Raw genomic sequence first — 21,013 nt, 5'->3', positions numbered from 1 at the left:
GGGTCACCATGTGTTCAGGAATCCCGACATATATAACAATCTCTCATCTCACTATATCTAAAAGTTTATTCTGTATTACATTTTGATGTTAATCAACATTAATTACAATACAGCTACTCATCGAAAATAATTTTGCCTGGAGTCTTGAAGATTATTTTGCTCATCACATCATCTATACTAATGAAAACGAATCAAGTGCAAATACGTTTTGCATTAAGATCTACATACTTGTTATGCAACTAATGCTTTGTTAGAATAGCAAAGAAGAAATGAAAGGAAGGGGAGAGGAGAAGGAGGAAGGGAAAGGAAAAGAAAGGGAGAGGGAGGTAAGCTCCATTTTCCTTCAAATTTGAAGAAATTTGGAGGAATTATGCTTAATTAAAGAGAAAGGGAAACTGGATTTCCTTCCCCTTCCTTCCCCTAATCTTTAACCCAATAAGAGAATTTGTTTCCCTCCCTTTCTCTTCTCTTCTTTTCCTTCCATTTCTTTCTATCCAAACAACGTGTAAAGGTCACAAGCTATAACTTATGGCAAAACTCAACACATTTTCATTGCTTAGCAAAATCAAGTGTATAATCTTTTCCATAGTTGTAAGAGGATGAATTCACATTGTTATAGATGTAAAATAACTAGCCCGTAAAATTTCTAACAATTAGAAGAAAAAAAAAATGATGATAAATTAACTGCGAAATACGTACAATACCATCATTATGTTCTAAACAAAAAAATACATATAAAATGACAAATCTTTACTATATATTAAAAGACGTTCTTAATCAAGGATACAAGTCACATATCACCCTTCATTCTACCTACAGGATATCACATCATCCAATTAGAAACCAACAATATGTCACGTCACCCAGTTAGAAATATAATAATACACGTCAACTAAAAAATATTTATGACAAGAATTGAACTTGAGTCAATTGAAAAATAAATAAAAAGTCATACCATCTTTGCTATTTAATAATATTATTTATATACTCTTCTTAAATATAGTTAATGTAGACCATGAGAGTGTATTTATTTATAATTTTATAGTTGCTATTTGTTAAGTATTACGGGATACTCCGTACGTACTATATACTAACTAAAACACAAAATGTTTTCTTAGATTAAATCTAAATTAAAAAGATGTACTTCAGATTATTATGTATCTCAAAAAATAAAATTAAAAGTCAAATTCATCTACATAAAATATAACTAGGGATGGCAACGGGTCGGACTCGGAGCGGATTATGCTAAATCCGACTCCGATCCGACAAGAAGTCGGATGTTAAATCCGACATCCGACTCCGACATCCGACTCCGAAATCCGACTCCGACTCCGACTTCAATATCCGACCTCCGACTCCGATCCGACCCGACTCCGAGTTTCTTTTACATTATTTAATATACTTTGAGATGTTGGGCTATTTGGGCCTTGACAACCCACACCCAATGCCACCATGACCCACACAAAAATCCACTATCTATTGGAGTCGGAGTCGGATAATCCGTCAAAGTCGGACATTTGTCGGAGTCGGATTTTTTTCTCGGATTTTTTTTAGGATCCGACTCCGACCCTCCTCCGACTCGGAGTCGGATTATTTTAACGGAGTCGAACTCGGATTACTTTTTTCTCGGACTCGGAGCGGATTTTTTACCTCGGATCGGGGCAGAGTAGGGTCGGATTCGGACTGGATTGCCATCCCTAAATATAACAGATGAAAATTATAATACAATAATATTTAAAGTTCCAATCCTGGATATCGCGGAGCTAAACATTACTTTGAATATTAAAACCATTTGCAAAATTTGTTACAGCTCACATTAGTATTTAGTACTCCGTACATTACAGACTTGGTCAAAACTCAGAAGACTCACAAGCATCCAAATATAGTACAGTATGGTTTACTAATATTTAAATTAAATTATACGGAGTAGTATAAAAAAATAGGTTTGTCCGTACAAAGAGTAATATAATACGAGTACACAATAATACTTTCGTATACTACGGACTGAATATATTACTGTATAGTACTCCGTATTAAATTGAAGCCTATCATTTGATTTTGGGCTGATGATCACCGTGCAACTGATATCACTGTGGGCCCCCATTATGTGATTTCCAGCTGTACTATACTCAATGTGGGCCCGACAAACTAAAATTTTTTATTAAGTTAAAAAAATCTTTACTGAAAAATCAACGGTTATAGAGAGCCACTGAAATAGAATCATTGGTAAGATTCGTAATTTATGATAAATTTTAAGGGATTTTAGTACTTTGACATTTTGAGAAAATCGCCCATCTTTTTCTCGCACCTAAATACAACTCGCCAGCAAAGTTTATGTAAAGTGAAAGTGATTGATATATTGATTTTTCTTTTTATAATCATGATAATCAATATCTAACCGTCCAATTAAAATCTTACTAAATGTCAAATTTTAATTTTCCAATCTAAGAGCTTTGTGTGGTATACAAATGTTGTTATACTCCCTTCGTTTATGTTTTGAAAGTCGATTGAGCGTTAAATATTTAATTGGGAGTATGCACGATGCATTGATATATACAAAGTATAATGACAACAATTGAATATTATAGAATAAAATTCTCAATTTGTAGATTTACAAAATTATTTTCATGATGAGTAATATAGAGTGAACATAGTCGTTTTTATGGGTGAATGATGTGAATTAGAAGAATTCAGCAATACCTCGATTTAAAGTAGTAATTGTGATGAGTTCTAACTTTTAAGTACTCCGTATTAAACTAGGTCAAGCAATATTTCATCAAAAATTCTAAACGTATGTTATAGAATTTCATCCATTTAAAGTTGTGAAGTTTCCACTGCAACTCTAGAGTTCAGGCAACACAAATGATAAACTCTATTATGATTAGTTTTTTGTGATTTATAATTATTAGTATAAAGTATAATTACGTGAAATTTTATTAGATTCAGCTTCAAAAAAAAAAAATCAATTTTACCTGTTGATAACTATTAATAATTAAATGTATAAATCGTTGAAATTATGAATTGATAAATGTAAAATAAAAAACATGTTTAAAAATATATATATATACTTGTAAGAAAAATGGATATGGGGCATCATAAGAAAGGATAGTTGGTGAGGGACCAAAGCAATTAGAGAAGTTGCTATGAACTTATGATTTATGAAGGAAGATTGAAAGCAGCTTTCATACTTTATTTTTAGTTTGGTGAATTTAAATTGGGAAATATACAAATCAAATGATATAATTAGATATGGGCCGTTTGATAGGATTTTTTCACATAGCATGCTAAAATCTTGCACGTTAAAGAACAACAATAAAACTTATCGTACGATCAAGATTTTCAATTCACGTGAATAAAAAGTTCACAAATAATGGAGGGCCATGACCTAGAAAATATAGACCATTCCATAACTTTTGGCAATAATTGTAAGGAATTTGATATGGACTTCACTGTTGTGTGATTTTTTTACTTAGTAGAAAAATAGCTACTTCTGGAGAATTATTTTGACTTTTGCACTGTTTATATATTTGTACTAATTTTGATTTGATAAAGTATCAGCATAATTTTTTATTCTTTTTACTAATGGCTTATTAAATATTAGTAGTTAAAGTTGTGCATTAATATGCGTGTTAGTCAAAGTGATTCGCTTAGAAAGGCGAAGGAAAGTATTTGTATAAATGAACCTATATAACCAAAATATCAATTTTATACTTTGTATTTTTCACTAATACAATATATAATTACTCATTCTGTGTTTTAATAAGTGTTACACTTTGACCATCACATGGTTTTGGACAATTTAATTGACTTAAATAAAATAAAAATTAAGTGGAGTAGTTGGATCATTAAAAAAAATTGTTTTATAGGATCGCGAAAAAACAAATGATAATAAGGACAAAACGGTAAAAGGAACATTATCAATGACATGATTGACATCTATCATCCTCTCCAGTCTCAACTAAAATTGTCTACTATTGAATAGCTTTATTTCACAATTGGGATGTAAAAATTCGACAATATAATTTAAGGGTTGTTTGGTTCACTAAACTAGAATGGATTAATATGGATTCTCATACTTGGGTGGTATGGAATGAATTATGAATTATTAGAGGGATGAGTATGAGATTTCAAGGAAATAGGGTGGAGAATCCTCCAGATATGAGATTTCATATTTAAATAACCCAACCAAACAAATAAAACTATGAAAAAACCAAATAGCCCCTAATTGATTTGATAACCTTAAAAAACTTTCATTTGTACAAAGGAAATTATAATTAAGAGTGTAAATTACAACTAGTAGTAAATTGGACAGCTAAAATTACGTCTTTGTTGTATTGTGTTAGTGGCCCTACCTCTACGAGGCCATAAGGTCTTTGAACACCTAAGAGTCTAAGACCCCATATAAATTAAAAAAAAAAAATCAATTGTATAAATAAAATAATTAAAATATAGAGAAAAAAAAAAGATAAAAATGAGAAAATTTCAAAATGAAAGAGCAACAATAATGTCACCACTTGTAAAGTTGTAATACGTCAACTAAGGCCGTGTATAAATTTCTGCGGTGTTGGTCTTCTAGTCATAACATAACAATAACAATAACAATAACAATAACAAATTGCTGTACTACACTGAATTATGAATATTATGTATTGTTGTACTAGGCCATACTTCATTCACAATTCATCAACAAAAAGAGACAACCCTACCTAAAAAAAAGGCAAAAATGGTGATCTACTTTCTTACTTCATTCCATACCACACACGTGCTTTTACTGTACGACTTATTGAGATTCCATTATACCGAGTATAGTGTGTGGTTCCTACAGGCGTGAGTAGGGGTGAGCAAAAATTCAGGGTACCCTGATTTGGAACCGGAACCTGTTCGGAACCGCAGGTTCCAAACCCGGAACCTGTTGAACAGGTCCCGGTTCCGGGTAATAAAATTAGGAACCTGTTGCAACAGGTTCCGGTTCCGGGTAATAAAATTGTGGGCCTAGAACCTGTAGGGTACCCTGTTAGTACATGTTCCCTATAGGGTATATGAAACCGAAACCTATATAGTATTAAATATTCTAGACAATTAGTGTTGGTTTGTTATATTTAAAGTAGTTTACTAAAGTTGTAAGCTTTTATTGTGAACATCCATTTTTAAAAATATAGAATTGTCACAATTTATCAAGTAACTATTAAGCTTACTTTGAAAGACAGGGTACCCTGTTTAGGAACCGGAACCTGCAGGTTCCGGTTCCGGTTCCCAATTCTTAGGAACCTGTTGCAACAGGTTCCGGTTCCGGTTCCTATTTTTAGGAACCTGTTGCAACAGGTTCTGGTTCCGGGTACTGATATTTTTACAGGGTACCCTGCTACGCTCACCCCTAGGCGTGAGTACCTTGCATCATACATCTGTTTTGCGGAAATAACATACTATACAAATGTAAATAACGTATAGATATAATGAAAAGAACATACTATTAAAATGTAAAGAACATATACCTAAAGTAAAAGGAACGTATTTGCACCAAAAAAGATTGAAAAGAACATATGGTCATGTACTTTGATTGCCAATGTAATGTAATTTTATTTGTGATATAATGTTCATTGCTTATTGTGTATTGTTCGTTGAATTTTGTCTTAAAATTATGGTGGATATATATAAATAATGTTCATTACATAATATTTTCATGTTCTTTATTAATATTACAGCTGTTCTTTAAATATAAAAATAAAATAAAATAAAAAAATTGGATATTCTTTACAAAACAGCTACATGATTTTTATAAAGTAACCATATGTTTTTTATAAAATAACTAGATGTTCTTTTCACATTTTTGTCTGTACCAACAAGGTACAGGTTGATGTACCTTAAAATTTTCAATACTGAGCATTTAGGGTTCAAACCCCACACGAAAACATTTACATTAGGTATTCCCATTGTGAGAATCTATAATATTATTAAAACCCATGGAATTAACATGTTGACGACATGTGTCATACTTTGTCATCATAATATTTATGACATAATGCCACATAAATGATGACATGACTACCCATTAATATTTGGGTTAAATTTGAACCATTACGTCCCTTGAAATTCCCAACTTTTTATTACCACTATTCCACAATCAATGTCACTTTATTACTTAATGAACATTCATATATGAATTGTAACTTTTCATTAAGGATTATAAAAGTTTTTAAACATTATATACAAATATGCAATTCCCTATTTAATTGTAAAATAAATACTAATACATCTCTCTTTTTATCCTCAACTTATTTTACCTTTTCAATTTTATTATTTAACTTAAGGTATCGGTTCGAAAATATTATTCAAACTCAAGAAATTTTTTTCATTTTGTATTTAAACATAACCCGGGGCATCGCCCGGGCCACAAACTAGTTGCTTATTAAATCTTAATGTTACTCCATTCATTTATAATTAATTACAGCAATATATTTGACTTTTTGTTAATTTGTTATCAAGTCCAATGTCCAAAGAAATAAGTAAACAACAATTTGTAGATATTTTATTTTTACTTAATTTAAGGAATTTTTAGATGTAAAAACATTGCTAAATATTGAAAACAAGAACTCTTTAATCATAAAACCATTTATCTTTAGACCTCAAAATATACCTATAAATTAAAAACTACGTACATCGTTACTTACCATGTATTCCTCCCACTTGCTAAGAGATTTTTAAGAAATGAGAAAATTAAAGATTAAAAAGCGGAATTAAAAAAACTTCATCCATTGTAAATTACTACATACTCCATTACTCCCCTACCCATTGTGTAAGATTTACCTTACTTTAAATAGAAAGAAGGAAGAAAAAAATTCACCACACTAAAATTAAAGAGGTGTTCCGTAACATCAATTTTTTCTAAAGCGAACGGACAAGTAAATTGAGATGGAAGGAGTACGAGTCAGAACTCATCACACTCACCACCGTTTATTCCGTCCATTCTTTCCTACCGCGTTCCTATAAAATGAACGCACACGATTTTTCCTATTTTCCCTATTTAATCACTTACTTCTCTCTCTTCTTATTATCATCGCCAAACTAAAAAATAAATTCACACTCCTAAAAATAAAATCAACTTTCCATTTTTCTCTCCAAGAAAAATTAAAATGCTACTACGAAGTTCATCAACACCACTTCTAAATTCATGGGGCCCGACCCATACTTCATCCGGGTCATCCACTTCTTCTTCACCCGAACCCAAATCTTGCCTCTCCGTTACGACGTCGTCTTGTTCTTCTAGAATGATCCGAGCTTCGTCTGAATCTGATCTACGTCATCTCACTGCCGTTTCACCCAAGCCTAACCCGTTTGGGTCGGGTATTGGGTCGGAGTCTGGGCCGGGTTCGGGTTATGGTTCGAGGTTGTTGATGAATAGTGGGTTGGGTTTGAGAGAGAGAGTGGTTGATGAAGAAGAAGATGATGACGTGGAGGAGAGAGATTGTGATGGAAGTGGGTTAGGAAATGGTGGAGGATCCGACCGTGGAAATGGGTTCGGGTTCGGGTTCGGGTTCGGGTTTGGAAATTGGGATTCGAATCATGGTAGTGGAGAAAATACTGATTTGTATTATCAGACTATGATTCAGGCTAATCCTGGAAATTCACTAATTTTGGGAAATTATGCTAGATTTCTAAAAGAGGTAATTTATTTATTATTAAAAAGAGATCTAGTTTTAGAGTCGATAAATTATTGTAAAACTGTCTGATATATATAAATCGGCTCATTAACTGTTGTGTTGAAGTAAAAATGAAAATGGTACTACTAGTATGTAGATCTAGTGTGAGACTGTGAGAGTCGTTATGTTATTGTGAGATCGTCTCATATAAGATTTTTATCGACTTAGTAATGTAACAAAACCCGAAATCAACCTTTAAAATTAAGTGATAAGTTAGTTATGGTGGTGTTTGCTAATTTGTGAAATTGTGATTGGAAACAGGTAAAAGGTGATTATGCAAAAGCAGAAGAATATTGTGGAAGAGCAATACTAGCAAATCCAAGCGATGGGAGTGTTTTATCACTTTATGCTGATTTAATTTGGCAAACTCACAAAGACTCTTCAAGGGCCGAGAGTTACTTTGATCAAGCTGTCAAAGCAGCCCCTGATGACTGGTGAGTAATCCTTTGCGCGTTTAAATTACACTATCAACGTGACTATTAATCCCGAACAAAGAGAGTTATTGGTTTCGTATGTCATTGAATTTGTTTCGTCTTGCAGTTATGTTCTTGCATCGTATGCGCACTTCCTTTGGGATGCGGAGGAAGAAGAAGACGAGGAGGAATCGAACGAGTCGAGCACATCGATGCCATTGACGCATTTCCAAGGAGTTCCTCCTTTACCACCACCTTTAGCTGCTGCTTCATAAAGAAAGATTTCAACTTTCCTTCCTCAACTTCTCTTGTATAATTATAGTACAATATTAATGACCTAATGTAACTCTAGTTTTAAGTCTTTTGTTCTATGACCCTTTTTTGCTAACATAAAAATAATTACCATTCATAGTCTATCATCAGATTTATAACCCATAGTTTTTGGCTGCTCCTTTCTTGGTACTAACTAAAATTTATGTAAGTTCTTGTGATATTCTTTATCATATGATGATATAATCAGTAATAAGAACGCTCTCTATGATTTGTGTACATTGTAATTGTTGTTTCACTTCTGTTGTGTTTTAATTAGAACTCTTCAGTAGTAGCGGATGAATCTCCGGGAATCGCCACCATGACCCTAATGGCCTAATGCTATGCTAATATACCATTATGGATCGTCTCTATGTTGCTCGGGAACTCTAGTAGCGGATGAATCTTTGGGGGATTGCCACCACGGCACCACTACCTAGACTTCGACCATCACGGACCTTACTTACCTGAGCTGCTAGGAAATGATATTTTGAACGCCACCACTTCCTAGACTTCTACCATCACGGACATTATGTTGCTGGCTGGGAGAGAATTTTTTCGCCGTCAGTAGCAGGAGACAGACCTTCAGGGATGAGTATATCAATCTTAACTAAATTATACCCAATAAGGAACACAATTAACAAAGCAATTTGGTAGAATTTTTACGATGACTTGGCCACGAGACCGATGCATATGATGTTCTTAAGTGAGCACAGAGCACCAGAAACAGTTGCTGATAAGAGGCAGCATTTTCTTGAAGGTGAAGTACAGAGAGTGGCATCACATAAACAGGGGATTATACAGAGACCACATCAGCTTAGGAGCACCTGTTTTACCACATATTTGAACACTAATTAGTCTCTGGCTGTCTAGCAAGATCTATCTATTATGTTGGCACTGTGAGATTCAGACAAAGGCTCGTTCGATTCTACTTGAGGCTCCAGCTTGACCATTGTCGAACTCACTATCCAATTTACCTCAGTCACAGCCCTAGTTAATCACTTGATTTAATCAGATACTCTAAGCTAAGCTATGTTGGAGAAATTCTCAATGAAAGCCAAGCTGCCTTCTTCTAGCGATTTTAAAAAAGCAAGTTTAAACTGGCTGAAGTAGTTCGACATATTTTCAAGATCAAAGAGGTCTGTAAAAGAACCATTGCTAGTTTGCAACGAATTTGACTGCAGAGGAAAAACTAAGTTGTGCAAAATTTACCAGCAGATACATGCTAGTCTAGTAAATATATGCGAGCCTTGCTCATTGAATCAATTATCATTTGGAAACTGGCCAACTGGGCACGCAAAGGAAAAGACTTCATAAACAGTCTTCGGTTTTGAGCATTGCATCAAAGGACCAAGAATCCTATTCTATCAAGTAAAATAACGAAAAATAGTAGGCATTGCATCTGAGGACCAAGAATCCTACTACGTATTATGTCAAATAATACCGGAAAATTGTAACTGTCTGCATATTACAGCAGCATTAAGCTGTTTGAGGACCATATTACAAATTTATAGGAGTATTACAATATACGAAATTCCCGGCGAGGACCATATTACAAATTTATAGGAGTATTACAATATACGAAATTCCCGTCTGTCCTGCCTCAAATATTACATTGTACATCATAGACAATTAGACATAACAAAAAGCACCTTCGACTTTCACAAACAGCCACTGGAAGGAAGCAGAAGTTTTTAAAGGGAGTGAATCTGAAATCTGTAGGAATAAAAGATTGGTGTTTTTGGTGCATCATTATGCAAATTTTTCGTAATATTGGAATATTTGTTGGTATTTATATTAATTTACATTTGACTATATATGAGTATGGGACATATCATTACATAGTTAAATGTAACATTAGAAAATATTGTAGCAATAGAAGCTTATACAATACAAACAGGCTTTTTAGTGGCTCTAGTAATTTGAATGTTTGCCAGGGAAGATGATCGAGTCTAAGATAGAAAGGATTATAATTTTATAAGCATTAATAATTGAAGACTTTGAATATATTTAAAAGTAATCCGAACCTGAAAAAAAATAACAAAGGAACTTGAGTTGAAGCAAATCAAGCGATTGTTGATTTGTTGTATAGCTAACGATTGTTCATTGAAAAAAAATCCGTAGTTGCAACTTGAATAATCCATGATACAACAAAGAACTATAAGAAATTTCACTAATCCTTTCCAAAATCTGCAGAATAGGTAGCACTGGACTCTAGTTTTTTTGCTTCATTTAGCTTTCTCACCGCCTGCAGAACAAATAAACAACATATAAGTAATTCAATATCAAAATACCTTCACAATTCCACGTTAAAGGTCATATTGCAACGTTATCATTTTACTGATTCATCATTTTCGCCACGTAACAAGATTGACAGCTTAGTGGAGAGTGCATAACGAAAGTAAAAGTTCAAATTTATTGTGCTTAGGCTTATCACTCCTCTCTTTTGTACTAGGGTGTATATACTCAAAGGTGAGCTCTGATATTTAATGCTCCAAAGGTGAAAACTTTACCTTCATGAAGTCTTCATGAATCACATAATCTCTCTCAGCGCGTATAGCTGACATGCCAGCTTCAGTACAAACGTTCCGTAGATCAGCCCCATTAAATCCCTGAAAAAAAAAACAGAGCATATATAACACTTAGATTCAGGTGTGGTATCAAAGAAAGATGTGCAAATCTCTACGAATTAGAAGATCACCTCTGCTAGCTTGACGACTGCTTCATAGTCGATCTCACCATGTTTGGCAATGCCAGCAGCATGAATTTTGAGAATTTCCATTCTCGACTGTTCATTTGGCAATGGAATCTCTATCTTCCTATCCAGACGCCCTGGACGGAGAAGTGCTGGGTCCAGCACGTCTGGCCTGTTTGTTGCCATGATCATTTTCACCTGCAGTTACAATTTACAAATGTGGTCAAAGAGGTCCCTAACTCCCAAATAAATCGATAAACTACAATGCACCAACATAACAAGATTACTCCACAATTTTGTTTCAGTCAGAATACCTTGCCCAGTTGATCAAATCCATCTAGTTGATTCAGCAATTCCATGAGGGTTCTCTGAATTTCACGGTCAGCACTTGTTCCCTCACTAAATCGACGACCTCCTATGGCATCAATCTCGTCCATGAATATGATGCAGGGCTGAGAACAGAAACAAACTATAAGAGACCATTTAACCAGTATCCTAAATAGTTATTAATACATTAAATGCTGTTTATCCCACCTGGTGTTCTCTAGCATAATTAAACATTTCACGGATCAGTCTTGCACTTTCACCAATGTACTTATCTATGATAGCACTTGATACCACCTGTAAAATAAAGAAGAAATAACAGTTATTAACACGTTAGCATCTAACAAATGAATTAAGGTTTTTGAGGATAAATGGCATATTCTTTGATACCTTTAGGAAATTTGCATCTATATTACTAGCTATAGCTCGAGCTAACAATGTCTTGCCAGTTCCTGGAGGTCCATAGAGAAGAACACCCTGTACAGGAAAGTGTAAACAAAAAACTTTGTTTCAACCCAGCACATAGCAACAAAAGGAACCAAAACATGAAAAACACATAAAAAGGACACAAATTAACAAAGTAGAGTCCCACACAAATGTCCGTACCTTTGGAGGTTTAATTCCCACACGAATGAAAAGCTCGGGATTCATTAATGGGAGCTCAATAGATTCCCTCAGTTCCCGGATTTGATCAGACAACCCTCCTACAGCAGAATAGCTTATATTCCCAGGATCTTCATGAAGCATATTATATACAACTGGATCAACCTGTAAATGAAAGATATGAGAACATAATACAATTCCGCAAAGTGACATGGCAAGCAGAACTATGGTATTTCACAGCCTATGTTCCATGGACTAGGGTAAGAATACTGCATTCTACCATTTTTTAAAGCTACAATACTGCATTCTCACTTTACAAGTACAAGCATTACACAATTGAATAGTGCTTTGCAAACTAAAGCACCTTCTTTGGATCCGATTAAACTGTTGGGATAGCCACATTTAAGTCTATACATGTACTATTTGAAACAAGACAATATTTGGGAGAGGCACAGAGAAATTCTGATAAAGCTACTCTGTGTCATATAATTTGGGTAAGATTTAGTGTTCTCTGGTTAAGTCTGAGTAAAATATACTAGTATATTGAACTAAGCTACTTATGTGTTCAACTCCATGAAATACATAGCTTAATAAGGAAAGTGCCCTAACGCAGACAAAGACTGAAAGACATAAAGAAGCATCCAAAAGAAAGGATCTTTCTGTAATAACCAAGCTTCAGAAAAGCATCCTGAAGGAATGGATGATTTAGCATAATAATTAGTGATGCTAGTTGAGAATCCCCATAGAAGATAGGCTTCTAATGCAGAGAAGATCTCAAATATTTTCCTTCAGTAGCTCCAACTGATCACCAATAAATTCTCACTGATATAAAGCCAGAAACATAGAATCCCAAATGGGCATGTGAGTACATTCATATAGGTTCCTGTCTTTGACATTGTGGGTTTGTGCTTACACAATAACTACTAATGTACATAATCCTAATGAAATAAAAAGGTGAATCCATTAAGTATAGCACATGCACCCCCTAAAGTTGCAAGGAGTCAGAGACATCTTGTGCATACTTCCTACCTAATCCCCAACCAATCAACCATACATGTACATCTGCAGAGGATGCTGCTCAGTGCTCACATCAAGAGGCAAGACCAGTAATTTTAGAGACCTTTGCAGAAACTCGTTGAATATGCTAAGATTAGTCACTTACTCAAGATGTCTGCAACACTGCCATTTTAATCACAGGTTCACGAAACTCAGTTTATTGAATGGGATAAAACCTTCCTGAAGGAATCATTTAACTTCTGATAAGCTAAAATCTTTCATTGTTGTTGATTTATGGTTTGACCTACCATAAAAGATATAATAAACCAATTCCAATACAGATAAATGCAAATCCCTGCCTAAATTAGCTGGCAAAGACATTAAAATTTGTTCTCTAATGCATAAGCTTAAGCATAATTAAGAAAACAACACTAACTCAGATTCAGATGCAAGTAGAATAAAAGAGACAGCATAAGAGAAGTGAAACTTACTTCACGTGGAAGAGCACGCATAATGGTGAGGGTAGTCATGTCAAGTACCACTCGTGTTCCAGAAGTTAGCTTTTCCTTGTCCACTTTGCTACGACAACCAACCACATACCTTGGTCCACTGCTAGCTTTCACAATTACTGGCACACATAAACACATTGCTCAGTTACCTAAAAGATTGAATATGTTCGGTACTAGGTGATGAAAGAAAAAGTGATGTGGCAAAAAGGTGGTTGACAATTTGACATTATATGTACACTTACAAGTTACAACAGTTGGGTAAATAGAAAAATATGATGCAAAAAGGAGACTGAACAGAACAAAAGCATTTTCTTCACTAACGATCCTTGAAAAAATAATAACTAAATGAAATATATAAAATCAAAAAGCCTTATACTAAGCATACAAAACACATGGACAACTCAGTGGAATTAACACAACTCTAATCCTGCTAATAATGGAAGAAATTCTCACTTATCTTATCAAGAAATAGGCAGAAAAACAACACACCCTAGGTGCCATAAGGCAATAAACAAGAAAACTATAAACCATTAAACACAACCAGAATTGGTGGTAAAACAGACAAGAAGAGATAAAGAGATTAATTACATCTTTCATTGTCAAGAGGTCTAAGGACTTCTCCAATGATCTGTCCAACACTCTGAAGCGACTTTAGATCATCCTCTGTTTTAGTGTACTCCTTTTTTGCACTTCGCAGCTCCTCCTTCACTGAGAATATAGATTTCCAATGTGTTAGCAACAGCCAAAAACCCAGGAACATAACAAAACAAAATGACAGCACAATTGATCTGCAGTAAGATACAGCAAAATATTAACATGCATAAAAATCCCAAGCAACCTTTCTATATGAAAAGGCACTCACAACTCAACCTCCTCTGACCTCTTTGAAACCTCCTTACTGGCTCACCGTAATTGCTGGTATTTTTCGTAGTGATAACTAAGACTCAAAGCCACTAATTGAAGTTTTGAAAAAGTTCTCTGGGCATCTTACATTTTATAAACAACTGTCAAAAAAAATTGACGAAACTTGTGTTTTTTCCACATTACACTTGTTCAGTTATTTACTTATTTTAAAAAGCAAGGGTTAAAATTGTAAGTTTCCAGCAAAAAACCTAAAGGGCAATTTTATAAAACCAGCACTGAGCACTATTGGCACTACAAATAAAGCATTTGTATTTTTATGCCCTCATAGAAATAATTTTAATAAGCACTGGTTTGAATTTAAGTTTTCAACAAATAAAAAAAATAAAGGGGAATTTTATTAGAATGCCAAAGGCATGCAGTTTACACTGAACAAAATCCCACAGTCCCACCAAAACAAGAACCAAAAAAAAAAAAGGTGAAAGCAACGAGAACAAATTGGTTATGCACTTAAAGCTTACTGAAGCCCCATTCATGAATTTATGTAACTTGGCCAAAAGACTAGTTTCATACAATTTACGAAGCAATTTTGAAATGCCAATTGACTTAACAAGGTTAAGTGACCATGGTCCATGGCATCCCAAGGATTCACTACAGCTTCAAAGAAGAGGCCAATGAAGAAAGTGGTGTAACAACACAAATGTGAATCGACATCAACCAAGAACAAGGTGTAATAAAGCCACAGAAGGATTCTCAATACCTTCATGAGTCATTGTTGAAGATTGAAATCAATTCTTGACTTCCAATGAAACCAATCAAATAACCACGCCATTAGAACAAAACTCATTCTCAAGAGTTTAAACCCAACTAACAGGTTGTGAATTGTTCCAATTCTTCCAAACCAACATTTATGACCCCGGGAGACCTCCACCTGACTTCCGGAAAAATTTCTCAAAATTGTACAAAAAGCGTGTATTATAACCATTATTCTTGGGAGAATTTTGGGCTCTTTAGACTCAAAAAGGTTAGAGGTCAAGGAGTTTTCCATAGACCCCATGACACCAAAGGAGGCCACTTGGGTGGTTGAAACCATCTATTTCACCTCTTAGCCATCAATTTAATCGGTTTTTCAAACACATCTCCCATCATTGACTCAAGGACATCCTAACCCTTTATATGACTAACTAGTGGACTTATATGGTTCCATACAACCTTTTACGGCCCCTAAGTGCATCCCCTAGTGCTGAAAACTTTGAAACTTTTCCGTATACATAATCACGTCATAAACAACTTCACTCGTATGGAATTATGGATGGAGATAAAGTGCTTCAAGTAGCACCAAGATTATTCTCTAGAGGCTAGTTAAAGTGCTGATCAGGCATTCATGCAAACAGCTTAGCTTAGACTGAGACTTAGCAAAAAGCAGCCATCTTGCTACGCAGGTTCTTATTGCAGATTCGCAGCACAAATTCATATTATATATATTAAAGATTCAAGCCCTAGCATAAGCTAAATTTTCTTATTCAGCCAGAAGTAAGCCTTACATTAACTAATAAACTACAGAAATTCACTTAAATTTCTCCTAAAACGAACAATCTCTGTCACTTACACTAGAATCTTATGATTATTAAAGGAAAAAATTGCCAGGAATCACAAAACTATATAACATTCCACAAATTCAAATATAAGATCGAAAATTAAACTCAAATCAGTCAAATTCCACTTCGATTTAACTAGATAATGCATTCTCATTACATAATCTAACAACTACGACAACAAATTCATCCAATTTTACTGCTTTGAGGCCAAATTAGATGCAAGTTCATACAATTTCGCTGTTGTAAATGCAAAACAAACACAGAAAAAGAAGGAAAAACTAGGAGCAAATCAAAAACCCTAAAATTGATATAAAGTAGAAATTAATTGAGCAAAATTAGGGATATAGTATGTAAAACCTTTCCTGCTGCGAGATTCAAGCTCCCGATGTTGAAGGAGCTTCTTATTGTACTCGGCAATGGCGGCCTTACGTTTAACCTCTTCTTCGGTCGACATTAGAGAGAGTTCTGCAGGAGATTTCCGATGAGAGAGAAAGTAAAGGAGATGGATTTTTTTTTAGACTTGCAGAGAAAGAAATTGATAACCTCCAAAGTGAAAGAGTAACAAGTTGTTTTATAATGAGAGCTCTAAATTGAGAAAGTTACTCGATCAAAAGATTCACAACTAACAAACACGAATTTTTGAGGCGTTAGATAATCGTTTAAAATATTTCCTAATATGATACGGAGTATTAATGTTTCTATTTTTAATTATTTTATTCAACGTCTCGAATTATTTATTAGCTTTTGCTTTTTAAAAAAAAATATGAGTATATTTTTTTTTGATATTTTCCTCATGTTTAAACAAGATAAAATTTTGATATCCTACACAAAACGCTATCCTCAAAATTAAAGAGTGAAAAACAAAGTAAGCTTTTCATATAGATGAGATCACAGGTTGGGCCGCGCTTTTAACCAAAAAAAACAAAGGGGCCATTTTGGGCTTAACTTCGAGCTAAGATCTGTGCACAATCCTTCTAATCCTGGCAAAAAATAATTGGCTTTTTGTTTGAACGAAAATCAATTTGGGACTAAATTTTTTAACTAAAATTGTAATTTTGCGTTAGCCAAAACCCAAATGAGTTGTGGGTAGTGGGCCCAAAATTTTGCCTAAACCCATCATTTTTCAAGCTGGGCCAACTTTTTTTTTTTTTTTGGACGGAAAAAACAAGCATAAAATTAATTAGCGTTATCAAAGTTTACATAAGCCTGAAGCGTTATGATGAGCCACTTGATTCGTTGTTCGTCTAACCCACGAGAAAAAGCAGTGAGAGCAGCTAGCTCCACAATCCTTTTCTTCAAAGCATAGAAGACTCTCTAGCTCCACAAGCTAGTCCTTGAGCTAGGCCAATTTTGATTGGATCTACTTTCACATTTCCTAATCAAATATCTTTGCAAGTTTCTTGAATACAACTTTTTGCTATAAAAACAATTTTATTGGATTATGCACTCAACATGTTTTTTTTTAATCTCAATTCAATGATTTTTTTGCTTGCTAGTAACAATAGCCTTAACCACTTTCAAGATTAGTAAGAGGCAAAACATCAAGTTAGTATTGTAATTGCCACTTAAACGTTTTTTTTTTTTTTTGGGACGCTAGTCGCTACTGCCTTGAGGGGAATAAGGGCCTAAGCCTAAGGTGAACATGAAGCCCTTCGCCCCGAGACTTAAAAGGCTCCCTAATGGAACGTGTATGCTTTTGGATTCTTGGATCCCATAACCTTATATCCAAACAAGTTCATAAATTGTACATGCCGCTTCAATAACTTCTTTTTCTTGTGCTATTTCTTTTGGATCATTGCTCAATTATCAGCAGAAAGATCGTAGATCTTATCAGCTGTAAATGGAACTACATCTTTATCTTCACTGTACATACATGATACAATCTATTAGACTTTTATCTCGTTTGCTACTCTGAAAATTACACTACACAAACTCAATACAGCGAGTTCTTAGAACAAAATAAGCAAGTAATTAACTCGATAAGTGGATAATCAACATACAAATCAATGAATCATGGAGAGTACATTCTTAACTCAAAGAATACATTCTAGCAATAATATAGGCCCTAAATTCAAAAACAGAGGAGTATCATGCCACATACTACACCATTAGGAACACATCAAAATCTGCAGCATTAAAATTTCAAACTAGTTTAACATTTGTCCATCATATTGAACCAGAGTAAACTATTTCGAACGGTTATATTCCTCAAATTGAACCAGAGAAACCTACTTCGAACGATTCAGTTCCTCAAATTGGACCAGAGAAGTCAACAATCATAATATCTCACCAAAAATACATCCTTGTAACAAAGCTGCAATTAAGGTCAAATGCAAAGGCTTGATAATACTGATTTCATACATACTTGAAATCAACAACAATCATAATGTCTCACTAGAAATTACTAAGTGATTAATCAACAGTTCCAAAAACATTCAAAGTACAAAAAATTTTAAAAAATGGTTATCAACACTGAAATATCACTTCAATGTTATCTTCAAATAAAAACAATCATCATTTAAATAATTCACCAAATTTTTAAAGAGTGTTTCACAAATAAATTGCTGAACAATGTCAAAACAATATCAGACAATTCAAATACTAATTATTAGAAATTGAAACACCAAAAACGAAAAAAATCAAATAACACAGATTTCACAAAAGCATTTCCATTAATTTGTAAGATTAGTTACATAATAACCACCATAATTCAATTCCAAATTTCAACAACCAAACCCTAATTCCTAAAAAACAACAATTAAAACCTAAAATTAAGAGCTAGTAAACTTGGTAACAGCCTTGGTACCCTCAGAAACAGCATGCTTAGCCAATTCACCAGGAAGAACAAGTCTCACAGCAGTCTGAATCTCGCGAGAAGTAATAGTCGGCTTCTTATTGTACCGAGCGAGTCTAGCAGATTCCTGAGCAAGCTTCTCGAAGATATCATTGATGAAGCTGTTCATGATACTCATCGCTTTGCTTGAGATTCCGATATCAGGATGAACTTGCTTCAGAACCTTGAAGATGTAGATCTTGTAGGTTTCGACGCTCTTCTTGTGTCGCTTCTTCTTCTTGTCTCCGGCGGCTGCTCCGGCCTCCTTTGGGAGTTTCTTCCCGGCTTTCGGCTTCTTCTCTGCCGGAGCTTTCTCGGCGGCGGCGGCCTTCTCGGCGGGCTTCTTCTCTGCTTTGGGCGCCATTGATGTGATGAGAGAGAAAGCTTCGAAGTTTATTGGATTGGATTGATTTTAGAGAGAGAGAGATATATTTGTTGTGTGATGGAGAAATTGTTTAAGTTGTGATTTGTATTTATAGGGAGTAAAGGTTTGATGTTATTGGAGGAGGTGAGAAGGCACGGATTGATGATGTGGCTTTCGGAAATGCGTTGATTTTTGTTTGTTATGAATTTTGATCTAACGGATGAAATTAAAAGGAGGTTTTAAGGACGTGGCGATTTTTGATTGGTTTTTTAGCTTTTCTTAGGATTGATGACATGGATGTAAGGCAGATTTGGGCTCTTAAATTTTTATTTGCTTGAGAGTTAGCGGGACGGATGAGGCGCCACATTTTTAATTGAACAAGCTAATAAAAACAATTTGAACTTCACAATAAATAAATCTATTATCTATTTTATAATAAAATAATTCAAGAAATAAGCTACATACAAATAAACATATAATATTTTTGATATATATTTAAAAAAAAAAAAAAAAACGCGCGTCAGAGACGTCTAAACTTAGTTTTCATTAAAGAAAAGACAATAGATCAGACATAATTACAATAATGTATACTAGATAAACTAAGCCTAATATAGTCACAACTCACATCTTCACATGACCAGAATTAGATTTTCAGCGTACAAAATACAATTATGAAGACAAAATAAGTGATTAACTAGAGTTGTAACAAAGGAGTATCATCAGGTTACACGACTTCCCTTCCCTCCCAATTTCAGGAGATCTTAGGATCAATTCTCACTCCCGCCCTCTTGGCTCTCTAAACCCAAAAAAAACAAAGGAGTATCATCAGGTTACACGGCTACACCATTAGAAACCGGAACAAGGCTACCAACACAAACAAAGAGACCCCAAAGCATAGAATCTGGAACTAGATTGATGGTTTTGGTCCCTCAAATTGAACTAGAGATGTCTAGCTACATTTTTTAAACCCAAATGGACAATCAATATGTCTCACTATAAATTAATGTTTATGACAATCCTTGAAAAAGCAAGCGGAGGTGAATGCAAAGGCTTGAAAATATTGATTTCAGACATACTAACAAAACGAAGCCCATGATTCCTTAACATCATAATTCCATACTCCTTCATAATCCAAACATCGGATTCATTATCTTCGGTATATATCATTAGGCATAAACATCCATGAGCCAAGAAGTTCAGTAGAACACATACATGAAACTTGCAGCAATCATCTCTTTTAAAAATTCAGTCTAATTAGCCCTGTAACTTGAGCAAAAAGGATTAGGGATGAATCGGATGATGATGATGAATCTTAAAAAGTTCCACTAGAGGGCTTCAGTTCGAGTGTAATCTAGCTTATTAGTTTGCTTCAATCACAGCCCTACTTGTATCATCACATAATTTGATCAAATACTCAAGCTAAGTTGCCTGCTGACAATCTGGTTTGCCACTTTCATAAATGCAAACTTAACCAAATCCCATGCTCCAACAAGTCTGGTAAAGGCAGATCAACCCAACGAAGAAAATACACATCAACATAATCTGACCCACTAGGAGCACTAAATAACATTGTTATTAATAAGTACACCATGCCCATGTTCTTGCAATCTGAAACGATCTTTAACATTCTCAACAACACTCAAGAGTTTCGATTAGAGCTATAAACTATAACTTCCCTCTTTTTATTACCATGACTACAAAAGTCGGTAACACGAACGATCTTGTAATCGTAATCATTGTCATTCATAACAATACATCCAAACCCAAAAACAGATTCACTCGAACATGGGTCTTAACTAACGGGTTCCACA

The 21,013-nt window shown here is 34.5% G+C and overlaps 3 protein-coding genes across 3 annotated transcripts; 1 reads left to right on the top strand and 2 right to left on the bottom strand.

The window, feature by feature from the left end:
* The first annotated feature begins 7,035 nt into the window (after positions 1-7,035).
* Positions 7,036-8,659, top strand: LOC145579801 (uncharacterized). Its single transcript, XM_081637056.1, has 3 exons — positions 7,036-7,661; positions 7,959-8,131; positions 8,238-8,659. The coding sequence occupies exons 1-3, from the start codon at positions 7,131-7,133 to the stop codon at positions 8,383-8,385; spliced, it is 852 nt and encodes a 283-aa protein (XP_081493182.1). The 5' UTR covers positions 7,036-7,130; the 3' UTR covers positions 8,386-8,659.
* Positions 8,660-10,428: 1,769 nt separating this feature from the next.
* On the bottom strand, positions 10,429-16,588 carry LOC145579800 (26S proteasome regulatory subunit 10B homolog A). Its single transcript, XM_081637055.1, has 10 exons — positions 16,363-16,588; positions 14,135-14,254; positions 13,529-13,665; positions 12,045-12,206; positions 11,829-11,915; positions 11,649-11,735; positions 11,429-11,566; positions 11,121-11,312; positions 10,933-11,031; positions 10,429-10,667 (listed from the first exon to the last, which is right to left on the bottom strand). Exons 1-10 carry the CDS (start codon positions 16,457-16,459, stop codon positions 10,593-10,595), a joined length of 1,194 nt encoding a protein of 397 aa, XP_081493181.1. The 5' UTR covers positions 16,460-16,588; the 3' UTR covers positions 10,429-10,592.
* A 2,070-nt stretch (positions 16,589-18,658) lies between these two features.
* On the bottom strand, positions 18,659-19,276 carry LOC145578484 (histone H2B-like). The gene has a single exon (XM_081635791.1). The coding sequence runs from the start codon at positions 19,200-19,202 to the stop codon at positions 18,777-18,779; it is 426 nt and encodes a 141-aa protein (XP_081491917.1). The 5' UTR covers positions 19,203-19,276; the 3' UTR covers positions 18,659-18,776.
* Between the last annotated feature and the right edge of the window lie 1,737 nt (positions 19,277-21,013).

This window comes from Chenopodium album, chromosome 14 (assembly GCF_948465745.1).
Source record: "Chenopodium album chromosome 14, dcCheAlbu1.1, whole genome shotgun sequence".
In the NCBI taxonomy this organism is placed as follows: domain Eukaryota; kingdom Viridiplantae; phylum Streptophyta; class Magnoliopsida; order Caryophyllales; family Amaranthaceae; genus Chenopodium; species Chenopodium album.
Note: the sequence above shows the minus strand (reverse complement) of the source record. Positions and strands in the feature narration are given on the sequence as shown.